Here is an 18,412-nt window from a genome sequence, read left to right as displayed (position 1 = left end):
ACTCTGTATCCCCTCCCTCAAACCGCCCCCCTCGCGAGGCCGCGCCGCTGGGTGCCCTGTGTCGACAGGCAGAACCCCACTGCCCGCCCCTCTCAGACCCGCCTCGGCCCGCCTCGATGGTCCCCGCGCACTCAGCCAGCGGCCTCTGCTGTGTCTGCTGCTCCTGCTGGGTCTGCTGCTGCGTCCGGTTACCCGTGAAGACCACGCCGGGCACCTCCAGCACCCCAAGTCCGCGGGAGCGCACGCGGGCCCTGATGCGGGACTTCCTGCTTGTGGACGGGTGGCTGCAGTGTGTGCAGGCTGCTGGGGGCCGCTGGGGGCCTAGCCCGGCCCCGGGCAGGGCAGGAGGTCCGGAGCATGCAGAGCTAGTGGGGAGGTTCCCTCACACCACCCCTGGATGTCCTCTCCATCATCTATGGATGCCCTTCCCCTTCTCTGTCATCCCCTCCCTGGTGGGAACCCCTCAGCCCAGGCCTCAGCTGCTCCTAGTTTGGTCTGTGTGACAGTGGGAGGTGGGGGACCCACAGGCTGGCCCAGGCCAGGCAATGTGTCCTGCCTCATCCCAAGACCTAAGGAGCCCACCTATTTGCCTTGACCTCCCTCCAGCCACAACGACATGCCCCTGGTCCTGAGGCAGTTTTACCACCACGGGATACAGGATGTTAATCTGCGCAATTTCTGCCATGGCCAGACCAGCGTGGACAGGCTGAAAAATGATCTCGTGGGTGCCCAGGTACCAAAGGGACACACAAGGTGCCACCATGGCTGCTGGGGAATGTGGGGCAGTTTGGGGGCCTCAGAGACCACAGGTTAGTCACATTGGAACTAAGTTACCATAGTGACCTAGAAAGTGCCATGCCATGGATGCTGGGGGAACAGGGGTCACAGTGAGCCAACCTGATGGGCATCCAAGTACCACAGAAAAAGCAACGCATTACATGTGACTTCTGGGCACACTGAGTGTTGTGCCAGCTGAGGAGGCGATGAGAAGCCCAAGGAGCTCCAAAGCCCAAACTAAGCCCTTGCCTTCCCTCAGTTCTGGTGAGCCTACATCCCATGCCGGACCCACGAACGCGATGCTGTGCGCCTCACCCTGGAGCAACTTCACCTCATCTGCCTCACATGTGCCTCCTATTCTGAGCTGGAGCTTGTGACCTCAGTTAAAGGTAGACGGGGGACTTCCCTGGTAGTCCAGAGGTGAAGACTCCACGCTTCCACTGCAGGGGCCTCGGGTTTGATCCCCAGTGGGGGAACTAAGAGCCCTCATGCTGCGCGGCACGGCCAAAAAAACAAAACAAAATGGTAAAGTGACTGGTGGTGGTAGGTGTTAGGGACTTCAGTTAGCTACCCCTGCCTCTGAAAATGATCATCTGACCTACCTGCCCCCAGCTCTCAACAATACCTGGAAGTTGGCTAGCCTCATTGGTGTGGAGGGCGGCCACTCACTGGACAGGGGCCTCTCCATCTTGCGTACCTTCTATGCGCTGGGTGTGCGCTACGTGACACTCACCCACACCTGCAACACGCCCTGGTGAGCACAGTGCAGATGGTAAGGGCCCAGTGAGGCAGGGATCTGCCCAAGATCACGCTGGGGCCCAAAGCAAGTTTACCCCTGGGATCCAGCCCTGAACCTGGGGTTGGGAGGGGAATGGAGGTTTGCAGAACAAGACTGAATCCCCAGAAGGGCCCTCCTACTGCCAGGCACAGCCCAGTTTGGGTCCCTCCTCTTGCATCAGGGAGTTGCAGGTGTAGACGGTTCGACAGAACCTCTTTCTACGCTCTTGTAGCCAAGTCATGGCCACCAGTCAGACTGCCTCCTGGCCATCCTGCAGGGCACAGAGCTCAGCAAAGGGTATCCACCCCTTCTACAGCAATGTCAGTCGGCTCACCGGCTTTGGCGAGGTAAGGACCCGGCTTCCGTACCCTGCCCCACATGAATGTACAGCCCCGCCTGTTCCCTACAGATAAATACACACAAGATAAATGCAGCCCTCATGCCCTCTCCCCATCCTGTCCCTGCAGAAGGTGGTGGCAGAAATGAACCGCCTGGGCACGATGGTGGACTTGGCCCATGTCTCGGATGCTGTGGCACGGCGAGCCCTACAAGTGTCACAGGCACCTGTCATCTTCTCCCACTCAGCTGCCCGGGGTATGTGCAAGAACACTCGCAATGTTCCTGATGATATCCTGCAGCTTCTGGTGAGAGACTGCCCTGGCCCTCAAACCTAAAGCAAGAGATTCAAACCAGGAGCCCTTGAACCTGAGCCTCTTCTCTCTCCATTTCCTCAAACGCCAGGTTAAATATCTTCTGCCCCCAAAACCCACGGTCCACAGCCCCTGAACTCTTCAGCCCTAGGTGGGGGTCTAGGTGGTAAGATACTCCTCCAAACCCGGAAACCCAGGGCCAACACACCACCCAGGCCAGGGCTGCGGCTCCTCCATTCACACAAACCCAGAGAGGAGATGACTCTGACCTCAAAGCCAGGGATGAACACCTTCCTCACAGGGGCCGAGAGAGTGAACAGGCAGCTGGCTGTGCTGGGGGCCAAGCTGACTGTCCACGGGTCCGCCCCTGCAGAAGAAGAACGGTGGCATCCTGATGGTGCCCTTGTCCGAGTGGGTGCTGCAGTGCAACCCGTTAGCCAACGTGTCTACTGTGGCAGGTGAGCCTCACCCTGGGCTCTCTGAAAACTCGGATTTGGAGCTGAAGCTGGGTCCAAATTTAGGGAGGATTTCAGAAGAGCCCCAGTGGTTTGACCCACCTACTGGCAATAGGTACAGCACCCAAAAACCCAAGAATGGACAGTACACAGCACCTTGGTGCCACGTGGAACTGGAGCCACAGAATCAAAACTGCGATACGGATGGGTATCAGGGAGGCTGTCAGACACTGCTTTATGTCAAACACATAAAGAAGGTATCCACTATCAGAACCGTTGGTTGACTGACTTTTTTTCACATCTTTCTGACAAAATTCGTGACGTTGTGAGTACCACAAGCGTCATTACACTTCTGTTCAAGATGTAATCTCAGGCTCACAATCATTGTTTAGCTTCTGTATATTGCAGTGTACATAAAGGTCTGTATTAGTCTGGTTGGGCTGTTAGAGTGAAATACTATAGACTGAATGACTTAAACAGCAGAAATTTATTTTCTCACAGTTCTGGAGGGTGGAAGTCCAAGATTAAGGCATTGAATACCATAAGAATTGGTTTCTGGTGAGAATAATCTTCCTGGCTTGCTGACGGCTGTCTTCTTGCAGTGTCCTCACACGGCCTTTCCTCTACGAGCAGAGGGAGAGAGATCTCTGGAATCTATTCCCCTTCTTATAAGGACACCATCAGTCCCTGTCAGATTATTACCTCACCCTTATGACTTCAGTTAACTTCAGTTACCTCCCTAAAGGACCTATCTCCTATCTTCTACAGTCAAATTAGGAGGGGCTTCAACATATAATTTTTCGGGGGACACAATTCAGTCCATAACAACAACTTAAGATAGCTTTCTCTGATTTTCAGTCTTTCACTAATACCTCCCTCTTTGTCTACGAGTTATTCAAGTTTCCTTAATTTTTTTTAAATTTTCTTACATTATCCCTTCCCTTTAAATGCTGTCTTCACTTCTTAATTGGCATTTCTTGCAAATGAAGGCACCTTTCCTCACAATATATTGATTACTCTCCCCACTGTAACACAGCGTCTTCTCCCATGACTTTCCTGAAATGGTTCCACTTTTGTTCATAAATGTTTAGCCATCCAATCAGATGCTTTATTTTCAGTTCCCATAGCATTTTGCCTTTGGGAAACAACTGACTCCATTAAATGGTGCTTCTTTTAAAACTACCTTCCTTTATGTTTTATAGCAATCTTATGATTTCTGTTGGCATACCACCTAGCTTCTTTCTGATCATTCTTTTTATTTTTATTTTTCAGTTGTTACTCTCCTCACTCCTTAGCGTTAGATACTACATACAGTTGGCCTTCTTCTCACCTCTTATATACTCTCTCTCTTACTCCAGCAGCTTTGTTTACCATTTAATATATTATCTGCCAGGCGCCTTCCATCTGTTACCAACATCTCTCCCTCTGTCTTTGTCATTTCCGCCTTCGCTATGCTCTCTCAGCTCTCGCAGGCAGATCTATTGAACACAGGAATCTCAGTGGAAAATACGAGTACGTTATTTTTCTACTGAGTAAAGCCCTTACAGATCACATGGTCCTGATCCATCTTGCAGCCACGTCATCTGGACTATTTGCCCTCCCATGTCACAATAGCAGAGGACCAGACAAGAGGGACACTGGCTCCTAATGACCTCAGCTCAGAAGTGATACACTTGATTCTGCTTCTTTGCCACTGGCCACAACGAATCAAAGGAAAACAGTTGAACTACAAAGGAGGACGAAAAATGTAGATAAGCACATAGGATATTTGATGAGCACTATCTCGAGGTGACATCACCTCCCATCAAACTTTTATTTCACAGAGAAAACACAGACTATAAAGCAAAAACACCCCAAACTACCTTCTTCTCTTTACGTCCAAGAATAGCTTTTTGACATAGTTTATAAATACCTATTCTCACTTCCTCAGTATCTTCCATTCATTTTCACACCTCATTGGTATTGTTAAGGTTTTCCTCTTTAGAGATTTTATTTTGGCCCCCTCCCATTAAAAAGCTGCCCCCCTTCCATTAAAAATTACTCTTGCTTGATGCCAAGTAACTCTCTAGTTACCTTTTCTCTCTTCCTAATTTCACAGTGCAGTTGATCAAAAATTGTATTTATTCTCATTGTCTGTATTTTCTTATCTTTATGTACCTCGTGACTCACACAATTTTGCTCTTTTCTTTTTTTTTTTTTTTTTGCGGTATGCAGGCCTTTCACTGTTGTTTCCCATTGTGGAGCACAGGCTCCGGTGGCGCAGGCCCAGCCACCACGGCTCACGGGCCCAGCCGCTCCACGGCATTTGGGATCTTCCCGGACCAGGGCACAAACCCATGTCCCCTGCATCGGCAGGCGGACTCCCAACCACTGCGCCACCAGGGAAGCCCTGCTCTTTTCTTCTTACTTATCTGCACTGGAATTGCATTCACCAACATTTAATTTGTGATTAAATTGAGTGAATATTGTTTGGTCATTCTGTCACCTTTCAGCAATGTTTGATTTTGTTGATCAAACTTGTCATCTCAGAAAAATCTTTCACCTTAACAACAGTAGCATCTTAACCTGCTACTTCTTCCTCCTGCCTCTGGACATCCTTATCTCTTTCATTGGGCACTCTCACTCTGCCCTCTGCCAAAAGATGTGTATTTCTCAGAAGCTCTCTTCTGCCCTTGATAGATGGTCTCATCTACTCTTGTGATTCCAGCCACCATATATATCACAGATCTTGACCTAAAACTTACATCTCTCTCTCCTGAGTCTCTTACAAACTTAGCTAATTGCCAACTGAACAACTCTGCCCAAATATAACATGGACACTTCAAATTAATTATGTGACGTTACTGAACGATTAATTTTACCTTCAATACTTACTTCCACTATTCATCTCTCTACATCATTTAGACCACCACTATTTGTACACTTGTCCAAGTTGGATACTGGGGGAACACGCAAGACTCTGGACTCTGACAACCCTCAGAATGGGAGAAAATAGTTGCAAACGAAGCAACTGACAAGGGATTCATCTCCAAAAAATATAAACATAAATAAATTTGTAAACTATATAAGCAACTCATGCAGATCAATATCCACAAAAACAACCCAATGAAACAATGGACGGAAGACGTAAATAGACATTTCTCCAAAGATGGCCAACAAACACATGAAAAGATGCTCGACATCACGAGTTATGAGAGAAATGCAAATCAACACTACAAGGAGGTATCACCTCACACCGGTCAGAATGGCCATCATCAAAAAATCTACAAACAATAAATGCTGGAGAGGATGTGGAGAAAACGGAACGCTCCTACACTGTTGGTGGGAGTGTAAATTGGTACAGCCACTAGGGAGAGCAGTATGGAGGTTCCTTAAAAAAACTACAAATAGAACTACCATATGACCCAACAATCCCACTACTGGGCCTATACCCTGAGAAAACCATAATTCAAAAGGAGTCATGTACCAAAATGTTCACTGCAGCTCTATTTACAATAGCCAGGAGATGGAAACAACCTCAGTGTCCATCGTCGGATGAATGGATAAAGAAGATGTGGCACATATATACAATGGAATATTACTCAGCCATAAAAAGAAACGAAATTGAGCTATTTGTAATGAGGTGGATGGACCTAGAGTCTGTCATACAGAGTGAAGGAAGTCAGAAAGAGAAAGACAAATACCGTAGGCTAACACACACACACACACACATATATATATATATATGGAATTGAAGAAAAAAAATGTCATGAAGAACCTAGGGGTAAGACAGGAATAAAGACACAGACCTACTAGAGAATGGACTTGGGGATATGGGGAGGGGGAAGGGTAAGCTGTGACAAAGTGAAAGAGCGGCATGGACATATATACACTACCAAACGTAAGGTAGATAGCTAGTGGGAAGCAGCCGCATAGCACAGGGAGATCAGCTCGGTTCTTTGTGACCGCCTGGAGGGGTGGGATAGGGAGGGTGGGAGGGAGACGCAAAAGGGAGGGGATATGGGAACATATGTATATGTATAACTGATTAAATTTGTAATAAAAAAAAAAACTTAAAAAAAAAAAAAAAAATAAATAAAAAATAAAAACTAAAAAAAAAAAAAAAAAAAAAAAAAAAAAAAGCCAGGGATGAACACCTTCCTCACAGGGGCCGAGAGAGTGAACAGGCAGCTGGCTGTGCTGGGGGCCAAGCTGACTGTCTACGGGTCCGCCCCTGCAGAAGAAGAACGGTGGCATCCTGATGGTGCCCTTGTCCGAGTGGGTGCTGCAGTGCAACCCGTTAGCCAACGTGTCTACTGTGGCAGGTGAGCCTCACCCTGGGCTCTCTGAAAACTCGGATTTGGAGCTGAAGCTGGGTCCAAATTTAGGGAGGATTTCAGAAGAGCCCCAGTGGTTTGACCCACCTACTGGCAATAGGTACAGCACCCAAAAACCCAAGAATGGACAGTACACAGCACCTTGGTGCCACGTGGAACTGGAGCCACAGAATCAAAACTGCGATACGGATGGGTATCAGGGAGGCTGTCAGACACTGCTTTATGTCAAACACATAAAGAAGGTATCCACTATCAGAACCGTTGGTTGACTGACTTTTTTTCACATCTTTCTGACAAAATTCGTGACGTTGTGAGTACCACAAGCGTCATTACACTTCTGTTCAAGATGTAATCTCAGGCTCACAATCATTGTTTAGCTTCTGTATATTGCAGTGTACATAAAGGTCTGTATTAGTCTGGTTGGGCTGTTAGAGTGAAATACTATAGACTGAATGACTTAAACAGCAGAAATTTATTTTCTCACAGTTCTGGAGGGTGGAAGTCCAAGATTAAGGCATTGAATACCATAAGAATTGGTTTCTGGTGAGAATAATCTTCCTGGCTTGCTGACGGCTGTCTTCTTGCAGTGTCCTCACACGGCCTTTCCTCTACGAGCAGAGGGAGAGAGATCTCTGGAATCTATTCCCCTTCTTATAAGGACACCATCAGTCCCTGTCAGATTATTACCTCACCCTTATGACTTCAGTTAACTTCAGTTACCTCCCTAAAGGACCTATCTCCTATCTTCTACAGTCAAATTAGGAGGGGCTTCAACATATAATTTTTCGGGGGACACAATTCAGTCCATAACAACAACTTAAGATAGCTTTCTCTGATTTTCAGTCTTTCACTAATACCTCCCTCTTTGTCTACGAGTTATTCAAGTTTCCTTAAATTTTTTTTTAAATTTTCTTACATTATCCCTTCCCTTTAAATGCTGTCTTCACTTCTTAATTGGCATTTCTTGCAAATGAAGGCACCTTTCCTCACAATATATTGATTACTCTCCCCACTGTAACACAGCGTCTTCTCCCATGACTTTCCCGAAATGGTTCCACTTTTGTTCATAAAAGTTTAGCCATCCAATCAGATGCTTTATTTTCAGTTCCCATAGCATTTTGCCTTTGGGAAACAACTGACTCCATTAAATGGTGCTTCTTTTAAAACTACCTTCCTTTATGTTTTATAGCAATCTTATGTTTTCTGTTGGCATACCACCTAGCTTCTTTCTGATCATTCTTTTTATTTTTATTTTTCAGTTGTTACTCTCCTCACTCCTTAGCGTTAGATACTACATACAGTTGGCCTTCTTCTCACCTCTTATATACTCTCTCTCTTACTCCAGCAGCTTTGTTTACCATTTAATATATTATCTGCCAGGCGCCTTCCATCTGTTACCAACATCTCTCCCTCTGTCTTTGTCATTTCAGCCTTCGCTATGCTCTCTCAGCTCTCGCAGGCAGATCTATTGAACACAGGAATCTCAGTGGAAAATACGAGTATGTTATTTTTCTACTGAGTAAAGCCCTTACAGATCACATGGTCCTGATCCATCTTGCAGCCACGTCATCTGGACTAATTGCCCTCCCATGTCACAATAGCAGAGGACCAGACAAGAGGGACACTGGCTCCTAATGACCTCAGCTCAGAAGTGATACACTTGATTCTGCTTCTTTGCCACTGGCCACAACGAATCAAAGGAAAACAGTTGAACTACAAAGGAGGACGAAAAATGTAGATAAGCACATAGGATATTTGATGAGCACTGTCTCGAGGTGACATCACCTCCCATCAAACTTTTATTTCACAGAGAAAACACAGACTATAAAGCAAAAACACCCCAAACTACCTTCTTCTCTTTACGTCCAAGAATAGCTTTTTGACATAGTTTATAAATACCTATTCTCACTTCCTCAGTATCTTCCATTCATTTTCACACCTCATTGGTATTGTTAAGGTTTTCCTCTTTAGAGATTTTATTTTGGCCCCCTCCCATTAAAAAGCTGCCCCCCTTCCATTAAAAATTACTCTTGCTTGATGCCAAGTAATTCTCTAGTTACCTTTTCTCTCTTCCTAATTTCACAGTGCAGTTGATCAAAAATTGTATTTATTCTCATTGTCTGTATTTTCTTATCTTTATGTACCTCGTGACTCACACAATTTTGCTCTTTTCTTCTTACTTATCTGCACTGGAATTGCATTCACCAACATTTAATTTGTGATTAAACTGAGTGAATGTTGTTTGGTCATTCTGTCACCTTTCAGCAATATTTGATTTTGTTGATCAAACTTGTCATCTCAGAAAAATCTTTCACCTTAACAACAGTAGCATCTTAACCTGCTACTTCTTCCTCCTGCCTCTGGACATCCTTATCTCTTTCATTGGGCACTCTCACTTTGCCCTCTGCCAAGAGATGTGTATTTCTCAGAAGCTCTCTTCTGCCTTTGATAGATGGTCTCATCTACTCTTGTGATTCCAGCCACCATATATATCACAGATCTTGACCTAAAACTTACATCTCTCTCTCCTGAGTCTCTTACAAACTTAACTAATTGCCAACTGAACAACTCTGCCCAAATGTAACATGGACACTTCAAATTAATTATGTGATGTTACTGAACGATTAATTTTACCTTCGATATTTATTTCCACTATTCATCTCTGTACGTCATTTATACCACCATTTGTACACTTGTCCAAGTTGGATACTGGGGGAACACTGAAGACTCTGGACTCTGACAACCCTCAGAATGGGAGAAAATAGTTGCAAATGAAGCAACTGACAACGGATTCATCTCCAAAAAATATAAACATAAATAAATTTGTAAAATATATAAGCAACTCAAGCAGATCAATACCAAAAAAACAAATACCGTATAATATCACTTATATGTGGAACCTAGAAATATGGTACAGATGAACTTATTCGCAAAGCAGAAATAGAGACCCAGATGTAGAGAAGAAACACATGGATACCAAGGCGGGGGGAAGGGGGGGATCAATTTGGAGATTTGGATTGACATATATACACCAGTATGTATAAAATAGATAACTAATGATAAACTATGGTACAGCACAGGGAACGCTACTCAATGCTCTCTGGTGACCTAAATGGTTAGAAATATTAAAAAGAGGAAATATATGTATAGGTATAACTGATTCACTTTGCTGTACAGCAGAAACTACCACAACGTTGTAAAGCAACTATACTGTAATAAAAATTAATTTAAAGGAATAATAAAACTCTGGACTCTGTATAATCATCCCTCACCTTCACAATTAATTCAGTAACCAAGTACTCTCTAACCTAAATTCCTACTATCTCTCAATATTGTCTACTTGTATTCAAGCCTCTTGCCACTACTCGGTTCTGAGCTACATTTTCTCTTATTTATGGAACATAAACAGTCTCTTAACTTTTAACAGAATAAATCTTTTAACAGAATAAATATTCATTGAGTACCTACAACACTGGTAAATAAGGACATTGTTCACATGCAGTTTACAATGTAGTAGGGACAATGAACTATAAAATAGAACTATACCTCTCATAGGTAACTGGACAGCCAAGTTTTATAAGAACACGTAGAAAGGGAATTTAATCTCTAATGGAAGTCATGAAAAGCCAGAGATTCAATGTTTATTTTGAAACTTGTATGATGAGAGTGCATTAACCAAGGATTGAATGAGTAAAGTATGATACAAATTGATGACATTACCTGGAGAAAGTTCAGCAGTAAGAGAAGTCTAACCCTGAAGTTTACTGAGTATTGCTGAAAATCTATGGAAGAAGGAGATGCTAAGTAAGGATAGAGAAAGCAGATGAGGGTGGACTAGTAGGCAAGAGCACAGTGCTTGAAGCCTTTTCCCCAAAATTAAAGAGAAGCTATCAAAGAGCTCTAAGCCGTTGAGTGAAATTTAGGTTGCAATGCAGAGAATAAACAAGACAGAAATAATACTGGAGTCAGGGAAAAAGTGAACTGGGATGTTACATCTGAGTAAGAAATGTAAAAGATATGACAATGGACATAGAGAAGAATGGACATATGTGTGTGTGTGTGTGTGTGTGTGTGTGTGTATACATACATACACACATATATGTGTGCATATATATGTATGTGTGTGTGTGTGTATATATATATATATATATATATATATATATAGTATAATTATGACAACTCTTAGGGATTGTTCCAGAGTTTAAGGGAGGGGAGAAGAGTCAAGAATGACTCTCAGTTTCTTGCTTGGTTAACTGGGTTAAAACAGTTTGCAATAAAAAAGATTTAGCTTAAGTCATTTAATCACTTTAAGTGCATTCTGAATCCTATACAAATAAGTTTGAGAAATTTAAGAAAGTTGTGTTTCCTTAAGTTTTGCATATCTTTTGTTATTCCATGTAAATTCCCTTCTTTTTCATATGATTAAAGAAAAGTTACGAAAAAATAAGAGAGAAATGAGAGAAAATAAGATCTTATGAAAAATTATGAATGATCTTCATCTGTTTTTGTGCTTACTGTAATTTCTTATTGTTTATCTCTCTATATACATATTCTGAGATATCTTCTCAGACCTGCTGAATCAATCTGTGAGGAGTGAGTTTAACTAATCACTCAGATGAACCTAAAATTGGTTCATCTACAGGAATAACCAACATAAGAGAGTAGTCATGGTAGTCTCAAAATTAGAGAAGACTTCCCAATTATTCCCATTATGTCCAAGAGAGAACATGAGCAGGTACTTCAAGTATCCGAACTTCGTATGATTAGATTCTGCAAAAGCATTTTAAATAGGAAAAATTCATAGAAGAAAGGTTAAGACAAAACTTCCCCAGGATAAAATGGATCCCATATTTTCACCAGATGCCTTTACTTAGGAAAAAGAAATGTTAAAGAATTGTAACAGTATCCAACCTGGAAAACAAAATACAGAAATTTTCACCACTAAGCCTGAGCTCTGTACAACTCTGATTTAGTGTTTTTTCAAGCCTTACGCAGCAGTCTCTATTTTTAAAATATTTATAAGTAACCCATTTTGTAGGAAAACACCTAACTTTCATCATAAGAATTATGACACTTTATACTTTTATTCCAGCCTAACTTTTATACTCTATTTTCTACCATTTGGCAACTTATACCCTACGCTCTAGTCAAAACAATCTCCTTTACAATCACTTAAACATATTGTGTTGGTTCTCAAGTCCAGGATGTTCCTTCTGCCTGGTATGCCCCTGACCTTCTCTCCACGTGGAACATTCCTACTGACATTCAAAACCTAATTCCAAACCCCCTCATTGTTGGCATTCTCTTTAATATCCCCTAGCAGGGTTAGTGACTCCAAGTTCTGTTTTACAAAGTTACATTTTTATGATCTATTTATTTAATAGCCTCTCCCTATTTGATTGTAATGAGTTGCTTATGCATCTCTCACACTCTCTTTTGAGTTCCTCGGCCTTTATTTTTTCTTTTATCTCTTACCCATAAGCACAGTGCTTGCCCCATAGTACATGCTCAACGTGTTGGCTGAGTGAAAAAAGACACTTTGTAGCTCTAATCATTTGTGAAATGTCATTTAAAATGACATCAGATTACCCTTTGTTTCCTAACTTAATTTCTAGTACTATAGAATGTACACTCAGAACACTGTCAGTGGCCTACAGAAACAGTGTTCTCACTGGACTTCATGCATATAGTCAACCCCCTTATAACTTTCTCTGGCATACAACAGCCAGACATGTTCTTAAAAAAAAAAGATGTACCAACCCCTCACCTATTGGAAAACTTCCAGAAGCTCTCCATTCCTTATTGTATCTTTTCTACTTGATTTTTCAAATACCTCTGTCTTACTTCATCTATTCAGAACTGGCTTTTCTACCTTTGGCTTTCATTTTCAATTTCATTCATATCATTATCTGCACTTACCCATAGAACCTAAGCATATTTCAGTTTCTTATGCAAGTTTCCTCACTAGAGGTCAAAGGGGCAAGGACTATTGTGATAAAATATTAAATAAATAGACGATAGGACTTTGTTCTATTGGTCTGGGGAAATTACTACCTGAAACAAAAGAATTCTGGAAACTGAAGGCGTCAGACCAGTCAGTTTTGTTTACTTCAGACTCAAATCAATGTCTTGTCTTTACCTGAGCTCTGGTTACATTTAGAAAAAAGTACTGTAAATACAGTGAATGAGCAAGGCCACTATCTGAGACGTGTCTGGGTCCTTAGTATAGTAACTGGGGGAATGGTAAGCATTGGTCAATGTTTGCTGATTGATGACTCAATAGATCTGGTTAAGCCTCACCATCAGAATTCCAGATTTTTTAACAAGCTTCTCAGTCTTTTCAACCCAAAGAAAAAACTAAAGAAAACCAGATGACAAGAATTTCAAATTGTAAAATATCCCGATTGTCAAATTTAAATAGGGATATCCTGTGCAATGGAGAGGCTGGCTGGTGCCAATTTCACATTTTGTTCCCTAGTGTCTGGACGAAGCCTGCTCTGCCAGTGAGCTGACAGGTCGAGAGCACTCCAACTTCCACAGACACCCGAGAACTTTCTATTTTTCATGGTCTTCCTACCTTACCTAAGGGAAGGACTATATTCACAATGAAAAGAGTTATGATTCATCAACAGTAGAGAGATTCTTCCACTTTCTGGGTGCCCACGTTAAAAGTCTGGTATAGTCAACACTCCCTCTAACATAGATCATGTATTGAAATGAGAAAACTATCACCTAATATGGCCAGAGAGGTGAAGGGACTTGGCCCAGCTGAGCCCAGGAGACACCTCTAATTCAAAACCTCAACCATTAATGTAGTGATTGTGATCAAGGAGACTTACAGCACATAAGAGATTCAAAAAGCATATTAATCCACCTCTGGCAACACTGCCAGTTTAAAAGAATGATTAACCTTCTCTCCCACTTGATTCAACCTGGCTATGTATTATACCACTCTAAATGCTAGCAGACTCTATGCTTATGGCTTCCATTAGGTAGCACTTAGTATACATGAAAACTTTCTTCAAGAACTAATTACTTTTGAAACCATAAACATTTCAGTTGGGAAAAGTGAAAAAGAAAGGAGGTGCAAGTAAAGGGAACTAGGAAAAAATAAGAAAATACCCTCAAATATAAACATGTTGATTCAAAAAATAATTTAATGGGGATTTAAATGATACGAGGTGAGCATTTATTCTGTTTCTGCTTTAAATAAAGCATTCTGTTCTATTTGTTAGGTGTTGTACTTGTTTAGGATCTAATGTCTGTTAAAAACCTCTCGAAAGAGATGTATTCATTCTGGTATCCTAAGCACCTATCTGGATGAAAAGCACAAGCAATGGGAAGTCATGGGGCATAATGGACCTTGCAAAGGCTCTGAAATCCATCTCTTACTTATGGTCTTTGAGACTCAGCCTCCTCCTCTATGTAGTGTTCATAAAACTTAGTGGAGATAGAACACTAGGGACACAGAAGGTCAAAGGAGGTATTTACTACGACTTTCCAAATATCTTCCTTTAGGAAAACAAATATATTTTATTTGCAATGAGGCTTTCTTGTGAATTTTATTCTTCTAAAGAAGAATGTTTTTAGTGAACAATTGATTCGTTTGCCTCCCTGTGCTACAATATTCAGGTAGGGGTGGTTTTCTCTCAAGCAGTTACCTCCATGTGATTTGTACATCAGACCTTCCTAAAAGCATGTTTTCCTGCTCTTTCGTTCCACCCCATCCCAGCTCTACTTAAAATATTGTGATCCTCTATTAAAATGCACAGAACCCTGGGAAAATAAGGAGAAGCAAAATGTTTGTCACTGCCAGCTCTGGTATGCATATATCAGAGGCTAAATTATAACTGATGAAGACAGAAATGGGACCCATATCTGTCTGACTTCAGAAACCAGAAGTGTAGCTACTACAAGCTGATGAATTGGAACTCAGGTCAAGGCCTAGAGTGGAGAGGAGTCTTCTGATCAGAAGGGGAAAGTAAACAAAGGGCAGCATTTAATTATTTAATAATAAGTAAGAGAATGACTAGGGTGTTTTTACAGAACAGGATATAATATGGAAATAAAATCCCCCAAAGTGACACAGAAACATAATGCAATCCTCTTAAGCTACAACCCTTCCTAAACCAAACCATACCATTCTCTTCACACATCCTGGAAAGTCAAAAGAAAGGGGATACTGATCTGCATCACACTGGCATTAGAAGCAGATCTAGTTTTAATGAAGTTTTACTTCATGGACTGAAGTTTCCCCCCAAAAAAGGGTAAGCTTTTTTCTCAAGAAACATCACTGTGTAATAATCAAGGAGCCAGGGATGGTGGTATTAATTGTTCTAAGTACAGGGATTTGTTTTGCAGAAAGAAGTACCAATCAGAAAGAGAACTGACCAATAATTACTTAACAAAACTGCTTCAGAAGTAGATTTCTAAATCTACTTTTAGATTGATAGTTAGAAAAATCTTACTAAGTTTATTCATTTAGAGAAAATCTGTGCAAGCCTCTGAAACCAAGAGGTATTGTATCAAAAGAGATAAGGTCACTAGACACTTATGTAAGAGCTACTTCTTCCTCAAATGGCCACCATATAGTCATTTCTGACTATTACATTACCAAGAAGTAACAGTGCACCTTTAGGAAACTAGTATGAAAGAAAAACATAATAAAATTTTTTGCAGGTGACTCTTTGATCTCATAGGTGTGTGTTAATTTTCCAAAGTTGGGACTGGATCCTGCCTTTACAAAATGCTCCCTGAAACATCACATTGAAAATCTTCTCTTTTACTCCTTATTGTAAACACTGTATATGCTTTTAAGAAGACCAATAAAAAATATGGACTATGGGGCTTCCCTGGTGGCGCAGTGGTTGAGAGTCCGCCTGCTGATGCAGGGGACACGGGTTCGTGCCCTGGTCCGGGAAGATCCCACATGCCACGGAGCAGCTGGGCCCGTGAGCCAGGGCCGCTGAGACTGAGTGTGCGGAGCCTGTGCTCCACAACGGGAGAGGCCACAGCAGTGAGAGGCCCGCGTACTGCAAAAAAAATATATATATATATATATAGATAGATATATATATATATCTCTATATATATCTATATCTATATATATATCTATATATATATAGAGAGAGAGAGAGAGAGAGACAGACAGACTATGAAATTATTTTTCCAGTAGTGAAATTGTGGAGAATACATCTTGCATTTCTACTGTATTCCCGCAGAAAGAGGAAGTTCTTTCCACAAAGACTCTCATCAATGTTAACTCTGGGAGAGAAGTATTTGTAGTTGTCTCATGCTTTGTGGTGAGAGACTCACACTTTTTCCCCTGGCTCTATTGTGGGAAACAGGTCACACTTTGGGCTGAGAATTCATACTGTGGTCAGAAAAGAAAGAAACAAAAAATACCCTCATTAACACTGCTCTTTAACAAGTTCAGCAAATGGGCTTCAGGCATTCTAAACAGCAGCAATTAAAAAATAACTTTAGATTTCATACATTTCTTCCAGTAGGATGAAAAGCTGAGGTATGTTAACTTTAATTTTATGGTTTGGGTGAATACCGAGTTCGATTACTCCCTGTCAAAGCAGAAATCGGCCTCTTACAGGGAATAAGTGCTAATTAAGCAAAACAGAGTAAGCATGTTATATGAAGTATATTTGATTCTTTCCTGTGCACTTTGGCTGCACAAGCTCTAACCACAGTTTCCGGAGCGACCATCAGTGCTCCCTAAGAATGCCAATGCAGTGATCCGTCCAGTTAGTGGGGTGCAGAGACCAGTCAGAATGCTGATGCTTTCCACAAAGGAGATGGGGCTAGGGAGGCAAATGCAATCAGGGAGTATTAGCTCTGTCTTGTGTGCCTGCTACAAAACCGTGTCCTCTCAAGACTGCTCTATCCCTTCTTTGCTTTATATGTGTAAGTTTGTATATGTAAGCTTTACAAGTCTCTCATAAGAGAAAACTGAAAATGCCCAGGAAAAACACAAAACTGCTTCAACAGAGAAAGGTCTCTCTGTTCCAGTTGAAGAGGATATAGAGTTAATAACAGGAAATATCCATCCCCTGAAACTGTATGAAACATGGATGCTTCCACAATTTCCTCAAGGTCTCACTGACCAGGCTATAAGTAATTTTAAATATTATTTCTTATGATTATGGTTGATAAAATGTCTCAGTGGTATGCTAAAAATCTTTAACACTTGTTGACCTTTTTTCTTGATAGCTTTCCTCCTCCCAGGCTCCAGCCAACAGTAGCAGTAACAGATATCCAGATCTTAAGAGGATAGAAGTATAATGGTGCACTGAATATGGAAAGGAAGAACCAGTAATGGTTCCTATACATTCATAACGCGAATCAGCATCAAACTAAGCTTCCCCAAGAAGAAGCTGACAGCAAATAGTTTCTCCTCTTAATGAACTGAGGAAACAACTTTGAAGTTATCCGTAGCCACCGCTTCTGAAGCGACCAGTAGCTTTGCAACTATTAGTTTACTTGTATTAGATTAATTTATATTAGAGTTTATTTAATGCAATTGCTCACAAATTTTAAACCATTTTGTAGAGTAGTGTTCTGTATCTGTTTAAATGAAATGCTTTCCTAAGCTCAAGATCAGTGTTTTTATGTTGTGTAAATTATGAAATTACTGTGGAATATCTGGTAAACTTGATAGGAAACCCCAGATGTCAGCACTTTGCTGGGCAAGATTTAAAGTGGCCCACACCGTTAACCTCATCAGGAGCAGTAGCAGTGGGCTAAGTCATAAGGGCATGCCCATCTATTACACTCACCCAGGATACTGTGAGTGAGAATCAAAGGGCAGTCAGACAGGGACCCCTATGCTCAGATTCCACTGCCAAGAAATGGCCTAAGTCAGCTCTTGTTGTTGAAGAAAATAACCCTTTAGGAATCAGACTGAATCCTATTTTAAGTTTTAGAGGAGGAAGGATAGTATTTAAACATTGATGAAATGTGCCTCTCTTTTTTTATCAGCACAGAAATTTATTTGAATTCAAAAGAACATGGTTATATTTAGCATAGTGTAATAATTATCTAAAGCACATATCATCGTTGGCTCTGAAACAGTTCTAAAGATGTCATTCTTTTGAAGTCAAAAAATATGCAGTAAAAATGGACAAGGAAGCAAAAATATGAAAAAAAACAAGTTTGCTGAGTATGGGAAGTTGTTACAAGAGGGGCACAACAAGATAATGTAACAGAGTCCAAATTACATAACATGCAGCAAGGAGTTCTCTTGCTTTAACAACTCCTAGAAAATAAACCAGTAATCTCAATGCAAGAATATCACCACTGGGTTATTTAACAGGACAAATTTTCTGAGGGACACAGGTAGTAATTCACTATACTTCCCCTTTCTCTAATATCTTTTCTCACACCAATTTCTTTTCTTTCCTCGAGGATAGATTTTATCCTGTTGGA

The 18,412-nt window shown here is 41.6% G+C and overlaps 1 protein-coding gene across 1 annotated transcript; it reads left to right on the top strand.

The window, feature by feature from the left end:
- Positions 1 to 116: 116 nt before the first annotated feature.
- LOC132499919 (dipeptidase 2-like) lies at positions 117 to 17,269 on the top strand. Its single transcript, XM_060114582.1, is given in 9 exon segments — positions 117 to 280; positions 607 to 733; positions 1,037 to 1,166; positions 1,390 to 1,531; positions 1,833 to 1,902; positions 2,023 to 2,199; positions 2,579 to 2,917; positions 6,880 to 7,218; positions 17,198 to 17,269. Coding segments are annotated over 9 exon segments (1,560 nt in total).
- Positions 17,270 to 18,412: the final 1,143 nt, after the last annotated feature.

The sequence above is a fragment of the Mesoplodon densirostris genome, chromosome 12, assembly GCF_025265405.1.
Source record: "Mesoplodon densirostris isolate mMesDen1 chromosome 12, mMesDen1 primary haplotype, whole genome shotgun sequence".
NCBI classification, from domain to species: Eukaryota; Metazoa; Chordata; class Mammalia; order Artiodactyla; family Ziphiidae; genus Mesoplodon; species Mesoplodon densirostris.
Note: the sequence above shows the minus strand (reverse complement) of the source record. Positions and strands in the feature narration are given on the sequence as shown.